The 19,637-nt window shown below is 38.6% G+C and overlaps 1 protein-coding gene across 1 annotated transcript in view; it reads right to left on the minus strand.

The window, feature by feature from the left end:
• The window catches only part of LOC115626071, a 130,095-nt gene that overhangs the window by 15,682 nt on the left and 94,776 nt on the right, over positions 1-19,637 (minus strand). The window contains exons 9-15 of the mRNA XM_030521323.1: positions 12,504-13,202; positions 10,752-10,868; positions 3,664-4,085; positions 2,501-2,650; positions 1,041-1,223; positions 837-975; positions 50-259 (exon numbers count right to left, since the gene is read on the minus strand). Of these exons, the coding sequence (XP_030377183.1) occupies positions 50-259; positions 837-975; positions 1,041-1,223; positions 2,501-2,650; positions 3,664-4,085; positions 10,752-10,868; positions 12,504-13,202 (1,920 nt within the window). The remainder of the gene's footprint in view (positions 1-49; positions 260-836; positions 976-1,040; positions 1,224-2,500; positions 2,651-3,663; positions 4,086-10,751; positions 10,869-12,503; positions 13,203-19,637) is intronic.

The following is a 19,637-nucleotide window of genomic DNA, read 5'->3' on the forward strand; positions in this document are numbered from 1 at the left end:
AGCCGTTCTTTTTCGGCTAATAGTATTGAATGGGAATTCGTTCACTTACCACTGGCAGCATTTTCATGAATCCGAGCACATAGATTAGCATGACGCTCGATGTGGAAATGCAGAATTGCATTTTGAGGAAGGTCACGGCACACTTGCGATTACACCAGATTGGCAGGAGGATGAGGAAGGCTGAGCAGCATTGGAGGAGGCAGCAGGCGCAGCTCACGATGACGAAGATGGGACGTTGGGGGGCGTGCGGTTGGGTCGACTGCAAAGAGAGGTCGTAAATTGCGAATAAGAAGCTTAAAGCCTGGGAAAACGAAAATGAAACTCAAGCAGCAAAACAAACAACAACAACAACAAGAACAGAAAACAAAAATACTGCCTAGGGCCACTCGAAGAACAAAGCCTGGCCGGTTCGAATGCATAAAACAAGTTCATTGTGCCAGGGCCAGGCCATAATTGTGAGCAAAATAAGCGGAAATGCGGCCGTTGGTCCGTTGGTCCGTTAGTGCGTTCGACCATTCGTCCATTTGCCGAGATGGCCGACAAGTCCGCATTAATTTGGCCTCTTTCGAAAACTTGGACGCAGGTGTGTTTCGTTTGGTTTCGAAACCAGTTTCAAGGACATTCACGAGTGCAGGCGGCACAAAGGGGCCACAACTGGGTGTCCAAAACTGATTGCCAGCACAAAAGTGCCATAAATCAAAAAGCGCTTTCCACTTTACTAAACGTGAATTGCATAAACGAACGGAGTGCTGCACAAAATTAGTGAAAGTAAGTGGCCCCTTAAATCGAGGCAAGCGGCTTTTGACCCTCTCTTCAAGCCGACTTTTCACACTCACATTCTGTTGCCGTTTGGTCAACATAACCACATAGGTACCGGAGAGCGGACAGATGCAGCGCGTGATGTTCTCCATCAGATGCTTGGTGATGCACAGATCCGAGCGCCAAGTCGAGTCGAACGAGGCCTTGTAGTCGTGACTGCAATTGAAGTTAGTTTAGCATCAGATTTAGAATAAGCTTTTAAATACACGTGTTCTACTCACCCACACACCGCCACCCAGTCACCAGTCTTGGGCACGCTCTCGTGCTGAAATATGATCTCCACATGGCCGGCCTCAAAGGGCAGATCGAGTGGCTCCCGGAAGTTGTCGTTCGAGCGATTCGACTGAAAGAGCCAGGTTTGTATAATGCGGGAAGCGAGCACATAGTCCGAGTCCTTGGGATCGCTGTGAAAAGCCATATCAATGTTATTACTATTTCTATTTGATTTTCGCAAGTTCGCTTATTTAAATTGCTTCTATTGCCTATGAACTTAGATAGTTCTAAGTAGGATTTGTGGTATTTTATGTTTTCACAATAAACCGACAACATACATCTCCTTTAGTGCCTCCTAATCTTATTGCAAGCTTCGTCTAATTAACTCAAATAAGCATTGCATATTATTATTATCTAAGACAGTGCGAACGGATGCCTATACATATAATAAATATATATGTATACGAGTATATATGCATATATCAACTATTCAAATCAACATTTGCCTGCAACTATGACTGCCTCCATTCTGGCATCTGCATACAACCATTTCGCAGCTTGTTTTGGCCATGTTGTTGGCAAGCACAGAACTTCGCATTTGCATTTTGTTTACAGTTGGAAAATCGCATCACATGGATCAACATACTACGGAATTTCATTATCGTAGGCTTACACATAGTTAAAGATTTAAAGGATTTTGTTGGAGTAGCTGCACAACTTTCTTTGCCTCAAAAGGGCTGAAATTTTTAAATGTTAAAAGAACTGATTTTCGTTTAAATTAAAGAAAAAGTTGTACAACATTTGTTTTCAATAATTAGTAGTTTATAATTGTGAAGGGCATGAAGAGATGTCCTCCTTTAAGTGACAAATAAATGCTTGCAATAAAAAGACTTTTTTTAAACTCATTGAATTGTTTCGTTTTATGTCACTAATATCTATTCATAATTACAAAATATCTATTTTTTTAGAATTATAATTAAATGTGAGTAATGGGTTAATTATGAAAAATAAAGACGAGTTGTTTTCCTGCGATAGATATAACTAAACTGTTATTCATAATCGCGCCAATAGTGCTTTAAACTATATAGATTCAAAGTCTATTCGTCTTTCTTCAAAGACCGGCGTTCATTAATTAAACGAGAGAGAGAGTGAAAGTCATCAAGAACACCCCATTATTATACGAGTATAGTTTTCCATGCAGCTGCACATTTTCCGCGTTGACAGCTTTTTGCACGCCAAGCCAGCCTTTATGGCACCTCCCCCACAACATTGAATGCGCCTGCAACGTATTCTAAGTAAGCAGAAGATGCTTTCTAATGACTACTTAAGAAATTTTACACCTCACAACCCCAACAGCCAGGGCGACTTTAGATTTTACGAGTTGGCTCATAAGTTTGTTTTTTATGCTGCCAATCAGCGTTTTTTGCAAACTTAGCTTAGCTTAGAGTTCAGTTTTGTGGCTGCTCACCTGCCACGTGTGTAATAAGTTTTGGGTAGGAAACTTTTTAGATTCTTATACGAGATCACAGAAGCAAATATTGTCGAATTGGCCATGATATGCAAGAGACGCGTGGAGAGACCAATGTCCATATAAAGTTGATCCGAAAATAAATCGTCGCTGCAAAGAAGAATTGAATAAACTTTTAAATCCTACTTAAATGGTGCGCAAAACTAGTCGCATCGCCTGAAAGTTCGTTTGTGCGACTCACTTAATTAGTTAAATTAGACACTTGAAGCAAGAGGCAGTCTTAGTGGCTGCCTTGCTTCGACTTCTTCACTGGCTCTGCGTTGCCTCTACTCAGGTAAATAACACGGCAAAGTTTTTGCCACTCAATTCACATTGTTTGCCAGCACAGTGGCAATGCAGTAATGTGAACTGATTTAATAATGGTTGCATAACATATTGTGTATAGTACATATAAGAATGTATGTTAGGAGAGGTATTTCTTTTTTTAAAATTCATTTATTGGAAATATAAAAGCATGTATATCGGAATATATGCAATGTAGTTTTATTTTCGATTTCTCGACTTGTTTTGCTTAATCCCTATACCTTTCGACAACTTTAAATTGAATCAAAAAATAGCAAACGATTACATATAGTTTAAAAGAACCAACATATTGCCAACAATGCAATGCAACTCGCTCTGACATTTTAAACAAACACAAACGCATACGCACTTTTCGCTACAAAGAAAACTAAATGACTCCAATGGGATATTAACTTTATAATTAGCTTTCCATTCACATATCAACTGTTCAATTTAGTGCGTTTTTACTGTGCGTGGAATCTGTGCTGCATTAAATTTTTATGGCCACATGCTTTTTATGCAATTTTTATTTATGTTTGCTCATAAAATAAATTTTCCATTAAGAATGGCGCACATTTAAGAAAAAAAAGGAGAAGAAAATGGAAAGTGTAGCCGTAAAGTGAAGTTTACAGTTTTGCTGGGCAACAAAATTTGCATAGTCATTGCCATATATTTTTCTTTGTATTGTTGCAAAGAAATTATTCACTGCAAGTGCAAAAGTTGTCAAGACGGCCGTGGGCCGTGAGCCGTGCGCCATGGCTCGTGCAGTCAGCGTCGGTCCTTCGTCTGTGCTCCCCGACCCATAACCCCTCACCACTCACCCGTATATGCGCAAATTAAACGGCAAAGTTTTCACCGAAGTCATGTAAATGCGCAGAGAATTCAGGCGATCCAGCGACAATGTGTCCTCATCCACTGTCAAAATACTCGAGCCGTCACCACCAGCACCAGCACCACCGCCGCCACCGCCACCTCCGCGAGCTGCCTGTAATTTGACCGCGGGACTGTGGCCATGAACGCTGCCCGTGCCAGATCCTCCAACTACAGCGCCACTGGCACTGCCTCCTGCTCCGCCATGGATATTGTCATTGACATTGCCATTGCCCGGTGCGTTCAAAGTTGTCGCCGAGTTGTCAGCCGAAGTTGCCGGGCTATTGCCCGTCGATGTGGCCAATTGGGAGGCCGCAATTGTCTCGCGATTCAGAGCAGCGGATTGCGTTAAAAGTTGCAGCTTTTTAATTTGCTGGAAGAGCACAAAGCATTGAATTTAATTAATTGACTCGAGTTGAATGTTTATAATGCAATTTTAAACAAATTGAAGATAGTTTTTTGTTGGCCGCGCTAGGTTGTTTTTTTTGTACAGCGAAAAAAAATTCACAGTCCGCAGCAAAAACATTAAAGATTTTCCTTTTCAAATTTAAATTCGAATTGTGTTCATGCTACTTCACATACTTATTATAAAATGCACATAACAGTCGCTCTCGGATCATTTATGCGGTAATGCATTAATCTAACGTAAATCAAGCTGCCATTAGCAGATATTTTAAATTTAATTCAACTCCATTAGACAAAGCCTCTTTTTGTGTTGCTTAAATTCAGGTTAGGCTATTATGTTTTCAATATACTGGAGTTTTGGCATTGATTAATACATTTTATAATATTTTTTATGTATACTATGAGAAAATTTTGTATTTCAGTTAAATATATAACTACTTAGCTTACCTGCCACATAATAATAAGAAAAAAATGTTAAACAGTTGTCTGCTTCATTTTAAGTTTTTTTTAAAACGAATTTTTTAATATTCCAAAGCCGGCCATATTTTCAGGCTATCATCACTGTCCCTTTTTTAAAATAAAGTGCGCGCATTAAACGAAAACAACGTTTGTTGACACTAAAAATTTATGTTGCCTACTTTTGCGGGCGAATTAAAAAAATTAGCTTTGCTATTGGAGGAAATTGTGCTTGGTCAGTGATTTCTGGCAAATTTGTTGGCTTTTGGTAAACAAACACACCAAATCCACACCCAAACCCACACCCACATTCAAGTTATAGCTCTGCTATTTGCTCGGTTGCTTGGCTACCTTTATTTTATTTTTCATTTCGCTGCCGTAATCAATTATTCTTATTTGCGCAATGAATCGCATTTGTTACATTACTTATTTTAAACGATTTCGGCCACTGGCCGTTTAAAGTCTTTAAGTGAAAATGCAGAAATCGTTGCCAAAAATGGCATTTCATTGTCTGCGTCCATATTGCTTTGCCATGTTGGGAAAGGGCATGTGAAGATGTGGATGGATAAAAATCAATTTTGGGCAACAAATGTGCCCTTACTCGTATACGGATTTCATACAATGTACTTGCATACAATATTTCTGTTATAAAACAGTCAGTGAACCCACATAAAAATCATAAATTGTTGCATTCGAGTGCAGTTGTGGACCATAAACGAGGCCATAAGCAGAAATGGCCAGCAGGCTGGGACAGGCCGCCAGTCAACAAACCATTTCGCAATTCACAATCACATTCACAATTTCGGTATTCGAGGAGTGTGGGTCGCATTATATTGATGACTTTTTGGCTGGAAGTGCTGCGCAATTTCCTGCGCAAATCAAAAATTACATTTGCTCAGCACAAAACCATTTTCATATGTACGAGTATATATGTTAATATGTGTGTACATATGTATTAAGTGTGTGTGTGTGTGTGTGTGTGTGTATATAGCGAGCTAATCGAAAACGAAAACAATTTCAATTGGAAAAGTTCTTTTTTTGAAGGCCCAACTTTGCTCAAAACAAAAAGGAAATTTCAACGTCATTTCCATGGCGTTATACATGCCACGCCTCCATCGCCACCTTCCACTCCGAGCCCAACTCCGCCATGCAAATTGTGGCATTTGTATGATTTCTTTTAAAGCCGTGCCAGAAAAGTGAAAAACAAAAATATAAAATGAGCGTCGTGCAAAGTTTCAATGTGAACATTCCGCTTGACTTCCGACCTGGCCACGTTTAGCAGTTTACCGGCAAATCATTTGGGCGTGCCGCTGGCAGTCACATACATGCCCGTGTGTGTGTATGTGTGTGTATGCTCTGAACTTTTTTGCCGAGTCTAAAGTTTTGCAACTACTTCGGTTCTGGTTCTTTTATTTTTTTTTGTTTTTCTGTTGCTTCTAAACTCTGCAGAGCAACCGATGTCCTCTCTTTTATTTTATTTTTTCTGCATTCAGCTAAGTGATTTGTCGTGAACTTTGAAAATCAGATTTCTGAATAGGCGGCCAACGTATAAGTCGGCCAGTAAAATGTAAACTTTTATTATGGCAGTAAATTAAAGTAGGTCAGTTAAGCTTGTTGGCATTTGTAATTTGGCCACAAGTCCTTTATGCCTGCGGCAGCTCGATATGCGGGCCAAGTGCTAAACTACTACTATAATTATAAGTGAATTGCATATTTTAATCAACTTTTCAATTCACTGTTTCATTTTCAAATGCCACTCAAAACTTCACCATCAGCGCTGGCTGCTGTTCTGCATTTCAGGCATGAAAAAAGACTAATTTAATTCGTAATTGGACCCAAATGTGAAAGTAATCATATAACATAACGCGGCTGGCATTAATTCAGTGCGTCAAATGCGATTCTAATTAATTTTCTATAAATTTCCAATTTATCTCATCAAAAGCGCATACTCTCAATATTTGAAATATATTGAATGTATGTGCGATTATTGAGTATTTCGGGGATTGTGTTTACAATCACACACATTGCATTACACATAAATGATCAATAATAATAATTGCAAATGTTTTGGTCTCTCTATTAATTCACTTGTGTGTGAAAAGTTCCTTTAGCAACCATTTCGACAAATTGTTCACCTGAGTTTTGCAATGAAAATATGAAATTTTTAATGGAAATTTCTCGTAAAGTTATAGAGGTTCAGTTGAAAAACGAATTTGTTTATATACGGTTGAGAATGCATATAAATAAATTGAATATTCTATGATAATAGATAATTATTGGTATTTATATGTTTAAAAGCATTAATTAAAACTTAAGGGCGATTGGCTCAGAAAAAGAGACATAAGTTATACATAAGCGTTAAAAACTATGCTGGGTCCTTTTTTTTACTATGGGAGCTATAATACTATATATGGTTAGAATAAGCTAATTAATTAGCATTGATAAGCTAAGGTGTGTAATTTTTAAACATTAAAACGAAAGGTTTGTCCTAAAAGGAGAGCATTTTCCAAAACTCAGGTACCACGATATTTGCTTTCACCAGACAGACCACTTAAGTATAAACTCCTCCAACTTCTCCATTAATAACTTCCCCAACTTCTCCATTTATAAAAGAGTAAACAAAAGAATTTGCAAGCTGACATCTTAACTGAGTGTGAATAACAATGCTATAAATATATAAATACTGATAGTAAATAAATCAATAAATAAACTAGCGCGTAAATAATAACAATAATTGGTAAATAAAATGGTTTCTTCTACGCGGCTTTGGAGCCTTCCTTAAAAAAGTTTATTAAATATAATTGTTTAATTTAAACAACATTTAAATTCTACAGCACCATAATGACTAATTAAATGCCCATTTGATAGGCAAAGAAGAATAGAGTTTTGGTTGATTTCATTACAAACTTGCCATTAATTAAATTTTTTATAGTTTATCAACAATTCATATACTCGTATTTGCTAAAGCATTCGCCAGAACTTTGCCGTCGCTCACTAATTAAATTATGCCTCGAACAATGTAAAATTTTTACCACCCACACCACCTTCCAGTGCTGGTCGCCTCAAAGATTGCCTTTGCACTCAAGTCAATAAAAACGATGCCAACTATTTGGCAACTCAACAAAGTTAAGTTCCGTTCCATTCCGCCGCTTTTAATCGACCCGAATTATGCAGCCAAGTTTTTCGGCTTTTTTCCACACTGCGTCGACTCGGAAAAATTAAACAAAATTTTGAATGCAAACTTTCCAAGACGTGAATATTGAAATGCCACAACTCCAAAAAAGTTGAGTGAAGGAAAAAGCTGGGCTCGATGGGAAACTAAATTAATTTATACATACTTATGTAAAAGTTGCACGAGCGTTGCCTTTCAAGTCAGCTACGAGTTTGCGGGCCCTGAGCATAAATGCATACTCGTATTAAAACGCTGGGCTGGCCAAATGGATTATGCAAGTGGCTTTATGAAATTATGAAAAATTAGCAAACGGCTGGGCATGGATAGTTAGTTGAGCAGCTGTTGACATTGAATGTAGAGCCGAAGCCATAGCCATAGCCAGAGCCAGAGCCTGCAGTCGACACTCACATAAATTTGCATACCAAACACATATTTGAAGAGCCACCCACGCGCACTTGGCTCTGATTCTCATGATGTACTTAACAACAGCAGCAACAGCAGGAACACCAGCAACAGTAAGAGCAGTAACAACAGCAACAACAGCAACAAGCGTCTACAAATGGGCATGAAAATGCTTAAGGAATAAAACATGAGGCACAGTGGCCCACTCAGCATCTCAAGTTAAAGCCCACAATACAGTAACAACAACAGCAGCCATTATGGCGTTTGGGGGCAACAGCGGAAGTGAAAGTACGCCTTCATGAAGTGTTGTATTGGGGGTGGGGGTGTGAGAAACGGAAACGCACTTTTCGCCATATACATACGTAGTACCAGTGACGCATTCGCGACTTTTCCTCCTCGCTGGTGTGGGTTATTGTTTTTGCGGTGCCTTGTAAGTGAGTGTGAGTTTCACAAAAGATGTGCACACGTGTGCTGAGCTCTGAATTACTTGGCCAGATTGTTGCTTATTAGCGGCCCATATCTGTCAATTGTGAGTATTGTTTGCAGGTTTTGTTAGAGTGATAAATGGGCATTCAATTATAATTTTACAGAGCGAGGTTTGGTTACGATACCGGGAAAAAGGGCAAACGTTTAGTACTGATCCGATTATTGTGAAGATAGCTCAATAAAATAATGTGGCTATATGTGTACATTTTACAATAAACTGCCTCTGTATAAATAAAAGACTAGTCCACACACGCTGTTTGGTTCCTGTGGGTCTTATGGTTTAAAAAACGGACTGGTCTAGCTCGATTCGTCTTGTCCTACTTATGATATACAAGTATGTAGCTATGTATGTTGATGGAAAACACAGTTTAGGAGCCATTGTCTTAACATAAGACACGATACTGACTTTAATTAATTTTGATTCGCAGCAGAAGCAAAGCTGTTTTCACATTTTGTTATTTCATTTACAATTGCTGGCTTTTAAATTAATTTGTTGGTGGGCATGTCTTTACTATAAAATTGAAATTTCGACTATAAGAGTATACTATTCGAATATACAAATTGTGTTTCGTTTCTACTGATTCGTAATTTCTACTGATTCCTCGGTTGCAGTGACGTCACAACCTCATGACAGAACGCATGATTGAACAAATTCCAAGATTACCTTCAAATTTAATAATCGCTCTACCTACAACAGATCTTAAATAAAGATTATAGAGAGAAAAGAATTTCTACTGATTTGGATGGCAACGAAATAGAATCCGTTTTGCAATTATTTTAACACATATTCACGAAATGGTCGGAAAATTGTTTCTTGAAGGCCGAGTTCATTTGTATTCTATCATCTGAACATTTCTATATATCCAAAGTTATGTAGTATAAATATTGTAGATACAAATTATAGTTGCTAGACTAAAAATTAGAATAGAATGTGGGAGATAGAGAATTCTATTCCCCAGCTTTTGAGTTTTACTGCGGGACCTTTTATTTTGTTGTTAGTCTAAATTTTTTGATAATTATTTTATGTTGAAAATTCAATTTGGCACAATTTGACAGAAGCAATAACTTTTTGACTATAAGTGTAATAGATCAATATATTTATATATTTATTATATACTCTATTATATAAATTGTTAAATTATTATTTGAACACTGTTTTTAACAAGTTTTTAAGTAACTAATAAAAAATATGTAACCCCGCAAAGAGATTCAACATTTGATAATAAATAAATAATAATTAAATTATTTTGATTTCAATAGCAAATCAACAAATTATTATTAAACGTAAAATAAACAGGTCTTCAAAATGAAATTCAGACTACTATGGTGCGCTTTTGTTCTTTGATTTGCGATCTTTGCAACCCTTCGCCCAATCTTCCATTCATACTTTTCTTACATTTCCTATACACGTGTAATACATTCATTCCAATCAAGCGGCAACCAACCAACCATACCAACCTTCTTCTACTTGTATGTAGCCAATTCCTCTCTCAAAAAAGGACACATTTTTTCTTTGCCAGAGCCCATCAAGCGTAAAAGCCTCAAATATACTTACATGCGAGCATTGTAAGAGGTATTCATTACCAGGCCCATGAACATCAATTCTGTGGTTGGCTTGGAAATACTCTCGCTCACACGCACACACACACAATACATGCATGCATACATGGATATACTCGTAGCTCATGAGGAGACAAATGTAAATTACATCCCAATGACAGCCCAACTACAACCTAAATAAAAGTATAGTTGTGAAAAATATGCCAGCACCACTCGACGCCACTTCAGGACACACTCCCTTTCCCATCCGCCCTCCCCTCCCACTCCCCCTTCACTCAGCCTCTAGCCTTGCATGCCAGTGTGTGTGTGTGTGTGTGTAATAAATCTTGAAAAGCGGCAAGCAGCCTGCTTAGTTGGTTGCTTGCCTGCCTGCCTGCTTGGCAAATATTGAATATGGCTGCAGGTTATAAATTATGGCACCCATTGGGCCGACCGCCACCTCCTCTCTTCAACTCCCTCTTTAGCATTTCTATGCATAATTTATGCGGCAGCTGTGAGAGTGCAGCCCGAAAGTGGCCAGAATCTGTTGTAGCGTAAAGGATTCTGCTGCTTACTTACCTGTTGACTGTTCAAGGATTGTGTGTTTTGCATGACTTTATCCAGAATTCGCAGGATTATCTCCGCGGCCATCTCACGCTCCAGTTGTGTGCCTTTCAATTGCAAATAGGTGTCGAGCTGCAAAAATAGGCAAAGAAACGAGCCAAATCAGACAAGTGGCAAGCAAGGAAGCCCACAAGTTCTCCTCCTCCTCCTCCCCCTCCTCCTCCTCTCCAAGTGCACCCCAAAAAATGTTGGGCAAAATGTAAGAACCTGATTTTAACTGAGACTTGCCGTGCCATTCGTTAGGCGGCAAAATTTGTGTGCGCATTAAAATGAAAAATTGTTGCTTTGCCAGGAAAAAGTTTCTTTGAATGTAGTTTTCCACCGAAAATTGTGTGAAAAATGAGAGCAGCGAACAACCGAAGGCTGCTTTTGCATTCATTTGCGTGTAAAAATAGTTTTGGGAAATGCTTTCAGGTGGCATTACTTGCTCCGAGTCTTCAATTCGAGCGTTAAGCCGCCAGTTAGTGTTGCTCTTTGACTCTCTAGCTGATATGATGTCTGCTGCCTAAGCATGTAAAGGTTTGAGGATTTTATGTGCAGAACATTTTGAGTACATGGGAAGGGGTACAAGTATGTTGCCGATTGAAAGCAGCTTAAAATCCTCTAATGGTAAACATTCTTGAGATGTTTACATGGGTTAACTTCTTTGGTATGTTGCTGTTGCATAATAACAATCGGTTTTTTGGGAAGTTCGTTACTTTTAAAGTTTCATTTTAAATGCTGCATGCCTGCCTGCTCAACCTTCAATAAATTCCTTACCTGCTCTCAACTGAACTGTCTCTTCCTTTAATAAAAGGCTCTCTTTTCAGAGAGACGGGGCATAGCTTGCTGGACTGGCCAATAAGTCTTCCCACACCGTGTCTGAGATTCCATTTAATTTGTTTTTGTTTTTAATTTAACTTAATTTAACTATTTTAAGCTTCATCTGTTTTTTTTCTTTTTATATTGGTGAATCTATTTACGCCTCTAACGCCACTTGGCTGTGAGTCGGGGCATAGCTAGCCAAAGGCAAATAATATTCCCCCACCGGGTTGGAGGGGTTTTACTAGGTATTATTGTTATTTTATTAGATTTCTACCTCTTAGGCTTTCCCAGCTTATGCTGTTTTTTATCTTTTTTATATACTTTTTTATATAATTTGTTATGTAATTTTTTATATAATTTTTTGTATAATTTTTTATATAATTTGTTATACATTTTTTTTATATAATTTGTTATATAATCTCTTTTTATATAATTTTCTACATTATTTTTAATATCATGTTTTATATAATTTTTTTATAATTTTTTATATCATTTTTTATATAATCTTTTTCTATACTAATATTATAAAGAGGAAAGATTTTATTGTTTGCTGGTTTTTATATAATTTTTTATATATATACAGTTGGAAATATTTCGTTCGTACTGCCGAACTATTTTGTAAACCTGCTGATTTAACAAAGGCTTGATATAAATGCTACTGCCCTTCACCTTTTAAACGAATAGGGTGCTTCTGTAAGTGAATTTCTTTTGGATTTATCGGAAAAGTGCCATCGCAGTGAAAAGTTCGCTGATAAGATTAATGTAAATAGCAAACCATAGCTGATATTTAATAAAATAAATTTACATTGCCCATCTACCTGCGATCTAAAACGTTGTTCCTCAAATATAACCACCTCTCTCATAAAATCTAAGATGGGTAAGAGTATTCTACAGTCCACTCACCTCATGCAGCATATCGATGAGAAAGCTGGCCTCCCCGGGCAAGAAACTCTGACGTCTTTGTAGGGTGTAATCAAAGCACGCCTTCAATATGTTTGATGAGTTTGTTTGCTGAAATCCCGCACTCAGCGCCCTATATCGGTTGTAAATGAGCAGCAATTCATCACGTACGCAGGCCGAAAAATCGGGCAGCAGCCAGCTGGAGTTTCCCGCGTCGCGTTGCTCGCAAATGCGTCGTGAGTGCCCCTCGAAGCCGCGCGGACAGTCCGTAATAATGGGGGCGCCTGGAGCACTTGTGGGCCAGTGTACGCCGTAGCTGGACTCGGCCAGGCACACATGGGCCGCATTACGTTCGATGACATTGATGTAAACACTCCTTGACACGGGTCGGACGCTGTTCGACACCAGACAGGCATATTCCGCTGACTTTTGAATGTTATTGATTTTGAGGATGCTGCCATCTGGATAGAGATCCTCCCACATGGCCGTTGCTGGATCTGATTGGAACAGCACGCCGTTCCGTGTCCAGCTGTAGCCGAGCTGGGCATACCGCTTGATGTCATCATTGCCTGGCGAGAGGCAACGCACTCGCAGCGAATCGCCACGCTGCAGCGTCACACTGGCAGGATCCACTCGCAAGCGCGGTGGCGACTTGATGTGTATATGGAGGGAGCGACACTGCTCCACGCCCCAGTCGGTGACCTGAAAACGCAAGTACGAGTAGATTCGTTATTTATCATTCCATGTAAGACATCAATTGAGTGGCAAAGTCAGCAGAACTTCATCTAAATGCATATACTCGCACTCGTATGTATAGTATAGGCTCGTTATCTATCTACCAATGCCAAGAGTGTCTAAAGCCAAATACATAACTGTCATCAGGAACATAATGTCATTATTTTCATTACTCATATGTATATCTACACTTGTAACTGCATACATGGAACTGCCACCCACTACCCACTAGCCTGTCAGCCAGGCATAAGGCATAAGGCACAAGGACAATGCTGATGGCCTCTGTGCAGCATGAACATCATCAGCTTTTGTAAACATCGTCGATGACAGGCGACAGACAGTACTTGACAAGAGCTCAACTGATGTGCCAGGCTGGCAGGCAGGCAGGCAGTTGCATCAAATGGGCCGGTGACATTGCTGATGTCGTTTTTATGCAATGGGCTTTGGGTTAAGAATTGCAAACAGTTGTTTGAGTGCACATGCCCATATGGATAAACAGCAGTGATCAAAACAGGAGGAATGTGCGTAGAGCCTTCTCAAATGACAGAAAATGCTTGGATAAGGATGCGCTAAGTTTGGTTAGTTTTAAGAAGGATAGGTTGGTTTGGGTTAAGAAAGACAAGGTTAGGTAAACTAAGTATGGCTTAGAAACGACTATTAGGTAGGGTAGGGTTAAATAAGATTGGGTTATGTTTTATTATGTAAGGTAAGTAAGTTTGGTAAAGTGAGCTGATGCCTGCAATTTATTACCTTAGCCAGATTCAAAACCTTTTATTAATTCTTCCATATACGAAAAAAACTAGTATAGTTTCATTTGTCAAAATCAGGGACTGTAATCATTATAAGTGTTATTATAAAAATTTCAAAGTAGTAATTGTTTTTTAATTTAATTCATTCGCTCACAATATAAAAATGAATTATGAGTTCTATTTTAGAACTTAACTAATAATCATTATTAATTACCAAAATAAATAAAACTAACAAAATAATAATTAATTTTTAAGTTTGATTATTTTGCTCAGAAAAAAAAATCAAGTCAGGGCCTTTTTCATAGTGAATAAGGGCAAAATTAATATATATCTTTAAACAATAAGCCGAAAAACATCCTTAAAATAATTATTCTAGGGAAAATTACAGCTTGAGTTTAATTTAAAATATGGTGATAGATAATCCCAAAAAACGATATTGGTAAATTCCTTGCTTTATCAATGTTACTATAAGTGAATGATTTTTTCGTTAAAATAAAAAAAACAAAATAATATTTGCGGTTCCTGATCAAACCTGAAAGGTCTATTAGCAGAGCCTTGAGCTAGACTATTTTAAAAACGGCTCCATGAAGTTATATTTTAATTCATTTGGTAATAAAGTGACCCTTGGTAAAGAGTTTCTGGTGTTCATTTTATTAAACGACTCTCATCTTACTTAACACCTCAGAGCTTGTCTGTATTATTTTCCTATTTCTTTCCAGTCTTGCCCAGGTATTTCTTTTCATGCTTATCCAAAATTCATCCCCCTTAGTGGTGTGTTATACGAGAGAATAGTTCTCTGTACTTACAACTATAAATCTATTTAAGATTCATATTTTATGAATTCGCGGTTAATTATTTGACTGCCTGTTCATTGCATTGACTTCAGCTCTAAACGACATCTTTGTTAGACAATTGTTTAGCCACAAATTGGCTTACCAAGGTTATTGACCTTGGATTTAAAGTTGAGGAACTAAAGTTGAGTTTGAAGAATATTGCGGGTGGAAAAGTTGAAGTACATGCTCTGAAGGTGCTCTGGAAACCAGATCCATTTCAATGTGAGCGTGCAAGCAACACGAACCAATGCCTGCAACCAAACGAATTGCAAACTTTCTGTTGTGCAGGCCCGTGGGAATGCCAGGAGACTCGTGGCATAAACAGTCATAGTCATGACGACGATGATGAGGTTGATGGGCATGATGGCGGCACCACACGGCCGCGCCCAGACACTCAACGAATTTCCGTCTCAAATTTAAAAGAGCAGAAAGTCGTTGTTGTTGCTGCTGTTTGGTGTTGTTGTTGTTGTTGTTTTCATCGCATTTCTTGCTTGTTAGTCTGTCTGGAGCGGCGTCGACGGCGCACACCTCGTTCGAGTCGGCGGGAAGCACAGGCAAAAGCAATGGCGACAAGCGACAGGCGACAGACGACAGACGACAGTATGTGAAGGAGTTGGCTGCACTTGTCTCGTGTCATGTTTGTCTGCCCGTTGGCATTCTGTTGCAACTGAACCGGAAATACTTTGGAGCAAGTGTGCTAGGGATTCCTATCACCAACCAACCCATCCCCTCTTTCAGCGTGTTTGAATTGGGTTTGGCTTACAATTTGTGCGGAAAATCGAAGTGATTTGAAATTCTGGAGACTACACACACAACGCTTGTGGCCCATAGTCTTCATTGCCATTTTTATTATTACAAGTATGCCTCCAGTCCAGAGAATTTTTATGGCATTTCGGTTTTAAATTCGTACGAGTAGGCTAGGCTATACTTGTAGTTTGGCTTTTACGACTCGTCGCTACAGTCGTAGTCATCAGTAAATCAGTGCAAATGCTTTCGACCGCAAAACAAAAGCGCAATTAACTCATTTAGCTTCTGAGCCAGCCAGCTCCTTGCCATGCCGCATACTCACAGTAAAAACGACAAGAATTTTTATGTGGCAATGGCATTTTATTGCTTTCGATGGGTATACGGGTGTACGGGATTCGGTGCCTGTCGGCATCATCGCCTGTGTCGCGTCTCATTAACAGTCGAAGTCGTTAAACAACAACAATGCTATATTGTGCGACTAATGCCATTTCTGCCTTCCACTCTCCCGCCGCGCTGTCTCTATCGCCCGCCCATTAATAGTCAATAAACATTGGTCTAGCGGTACCAAAGTGCGTAACTTCTGCCGCGAAACTTGCAGTTAATTATGCTGTGGAGGCTAAGCCACCCTAGGGTTATCAAAATTAAAGCCGAATTGATAGCCCCGGACTTTGCAGCTCACATTATTTAAGGAGAGTGGTTGCAAAGAATTGTTAATTTTTTTTAGGTAGTTCGACTTTTCACCGGCCCTGTATGTGCATTCTTTTTGATATAGAAATCCCTATTGTTTCGCTTGAAAGAATCCTACGAGCCTTATCTTTCATAATTATTCAAGTTAAATGTTTATCCATTCCATGTCATCATGCATCAGATATCTTTCATATGTTCGCTGAATGAACATTAAAATATTAAACAGTTTTACGTTTTTAAGAGAAAAATATATTATAGCTCACTGCACCAGTTTGAAAGGCTTCCAAAATTATTCCAGAAGTAATGAGGCAATATTTTTAAAATGTTGCATTAACAACTTAAATGATTAAATTGCATTTTGCAATTTAAGTTATCAAATTCTCAGTTGCAGCTGGAAGTCTTGTTCGGCTGCACATTTAATTTAAAATGTTACACTTTATTTATGATGTACTTCAATACATAAATAAGCAACTTCTATAACTTAAACTGCCTGCTGCTAGCTTTGTTAACTTTCCAGACATTATAACCACAAATCGACACACCAGTTCGATGCCGAACTCCTCGTAAAGGCAAAAACGTTGCCTATCTAAGCCTCACATGTGCCACAGCGTGCGCTTTTCCAGCACTCGAGGATTAAGAAGTTGGTGTTGGAGCCAAATTTAAGAGTTTTTATAAAAAGCAATAACACAACCAAGCCCTTAGCTGACACTTACATGCTCTCTATAAACGAGTGCTTAAGACAAGCGCTGAATGTAATCCCCAGAGCTAATGAACTAATTGCAACACAGCGTATACTTGATATCAATAAATACATAATAAATGTACACTAAGACACTTTCTAAGAGCTTAGAAAATTCGTTTTGAATTTTACTAAAATAGTTATAATATTGAATTTTTATCTTAAATACCTTTATAAAAATTGAAACAATTAGAAAAAAACAATCAAATATATTTAGTTATGTGTATGCATATTTTGTGAAGCATTTTTTTTTAGAAACATGCTTCTTACTATACATGATTAGTTGCTCATGGTTTAGTGCTTTTTTAAGGCGATTTAGGTAACAATTTTTGTTTGAAGTGCAGTCCTTAGACAAGCCATGGTCGAACGCCATTAGCAATTGAAGCTTGAGTCAGTATTAATGGACAGATTTTATGCTTTTTAGACAGCAGCCAACGACTGGTAATAATCAGCTTTTGGGGAAAGTGCAAAAGAATTAGCTATACGAGCATGCATATTTCTTAAATACAGTCGACTGTCGTTAATTCGAAGCTCGAGAAACTCTTAAAATATTACGAATTATCGAGTGTTTGAAATATCAAATGGTTCGAAATTTGTGGGAGAAAACGGGCTGAGCTCGCACCTGTACGTTGATACAAGTTTGAAGTTGTCGGAAAATGTATTTACATACAATCTTTCCGGCTCTTTCTCTATGCAACTTTGAATTGCCGAGTGTTGGACGCTGATGAGTTCGAATTAACGCGTCGTTTTGTTATGTAGCAATGATTTTTTCGTTCGAATTACCAAGTGCATAAAAATGTATTGATTCAGTTCGAAATATAAAGAGATTTTGTAGGGAACTCGTGATAACTTTAAATTATAGAGAGGTTCGAATTATCGCAGGTTTAAATTAACGAGAGTCGACTGTAATTTGTTTAGACATGTGTTTCTCGGTCATGGTTCTACTATTGTCTTTTTAAGCGAACTAAGTACAATTTGTTGTTTTAAGTGTAAGCAGTCCTTAGTGGTTAACAAGACAAGGCTTGGCCACAATATTGACATGAGGCTGGTCGAACACAGACGCCACTCGCAGTTGAACCTTGAGGCAATATTATTGGAAAGGATTTATGCTTTTTAGTAAGCAGCCAACGACTGGCAGCAATCAGCCTTTGGGGAGTGTGCATTAAACTTGTCCGCGGAGAGTCAAACGAGTTGAGAGCGCAAAAGAAAGGAAAGGAAACGCAAAAGCGGGAATGCGAGCAGCTTTGCTGATTAACGTACAGTTGCTGTTATTTTTGTTGTTGTTGTTCTGGCTGCTGCTGCTGCTGCTGTTGTTGTTGTTGTTGTTGTTGCTGCAACTGTTGAGTGTTTGGCGGGGCTTGGGGGATGTGTGCAAACAAGCGAGTGCAGTTTGCCTTTGATCTGCCGTTGGCATCATTACGAGCACCAAGACGTCGACGATAAGGACGAAAACGACAACGACAATGCCAACAATAAGTAAGCGGTGCAAGCGCGCAAAGGCACAAAGGCGATAGCGAAGGGGAAAACAGCGACAGAGAAAGCGACAGAAAGAGAGAGAGAGAGAGAGAGAGACAGAGAGGGAGAAAACACTGTAGAAAATTATGGGGGAGCTGCATTAAAAAACTCAACAAAATCCCCTTGGACAGAGCGAACACAATGGCGTATTGCTCGGCAAAAATACGGAATACGTTTGGGCTAAGAAAACGGATGGTCGTTACAGCTGCACATTTTTTCATTTCTTTTCGCTCCACTCCACGGCCTTAAAGTGTGGACAAACTAATGTTTAAAATTCCAAAGAAGTACATAACTACATACAAGTATTTACGCATTTCTTAATTACAAATTGCAGCAAAGGTGTAGAAAGGCGCACAGCAAAAATGGTTGGGGAAAAAAAAACAGAGTGAATAAAAGATGAATTAGCAGGCAAGGCGGACAGTTGGACCTACAATCATCAGAGGAACACTCTGAAACCCTTTTTATTGGAGGAATCCAAGGTGGAAGCTTTTTTTAATGTTAACTTGAATTTTTTCCAAGTTTCGCAGGAAGTGCAGGCTCGAGCAATTACAGTCTAATCTACAATGCAAAGGGTCAGGCAAATACTTTGCACACGAAATGAAGGAAAGGTTCTTCGTTTCAATAGAACTTATAAAAGACTCAGAGCTGTCTACACAATGAGATGCCATATTAATTATAAATTAATTATAATTGTGATTTCCTACAATTGCCTTTATGTTGACACAAAAGTTTGTAGCCAGTATCTGCTACGAAGTAAATGAAAATACTTATATTTTCTATCCGTAAATGATTATTCAAATAATGTAAAATGTCATAGAATGTCTGATTAATTTTATGTTTATTTCCGCACAATTGCAATATGGCAAATTTTAAAAGGACTCGCACTCATTCTCACAATCAGTTCACCACTTTGTTATGCTCTTGGCCAATATTTTGAACGCATACATTTGTGAAATAAGAAAGGCCTACAAGCTATTCCCTAAACATTTCAATTGAGAGGAAATACGGCGCCCTAAAGTCGTAAATATGTTCAGGCATTGTCTAAGAGGCTGCTGTCTGGGCGGTTCTTAAAGGGATTGTTGGCATCACGTGGCCAACATTTTACGCAAGCTGCCACGTGCAGAGGAGAGGC

This window comes from Scaptodrosophila lebanonensis, unplaced genomic scaffold, assembly GCF_003285725.1.
Source record: "Scaptodrosophila lebanonensis strain 11010-0011.00,11010-0021.00 unplaced genomic scaffold, SlebRS2 tig00000080-arrow-pilon, whole genome shotgun sequence".
Lineage (NCBI taxonomy): Eukaryota > Metazoa > Arthropoda > Insecta > Diptera > Drosophilidae > Scaptodrosophila > Scaptodrosophila lebanonensis.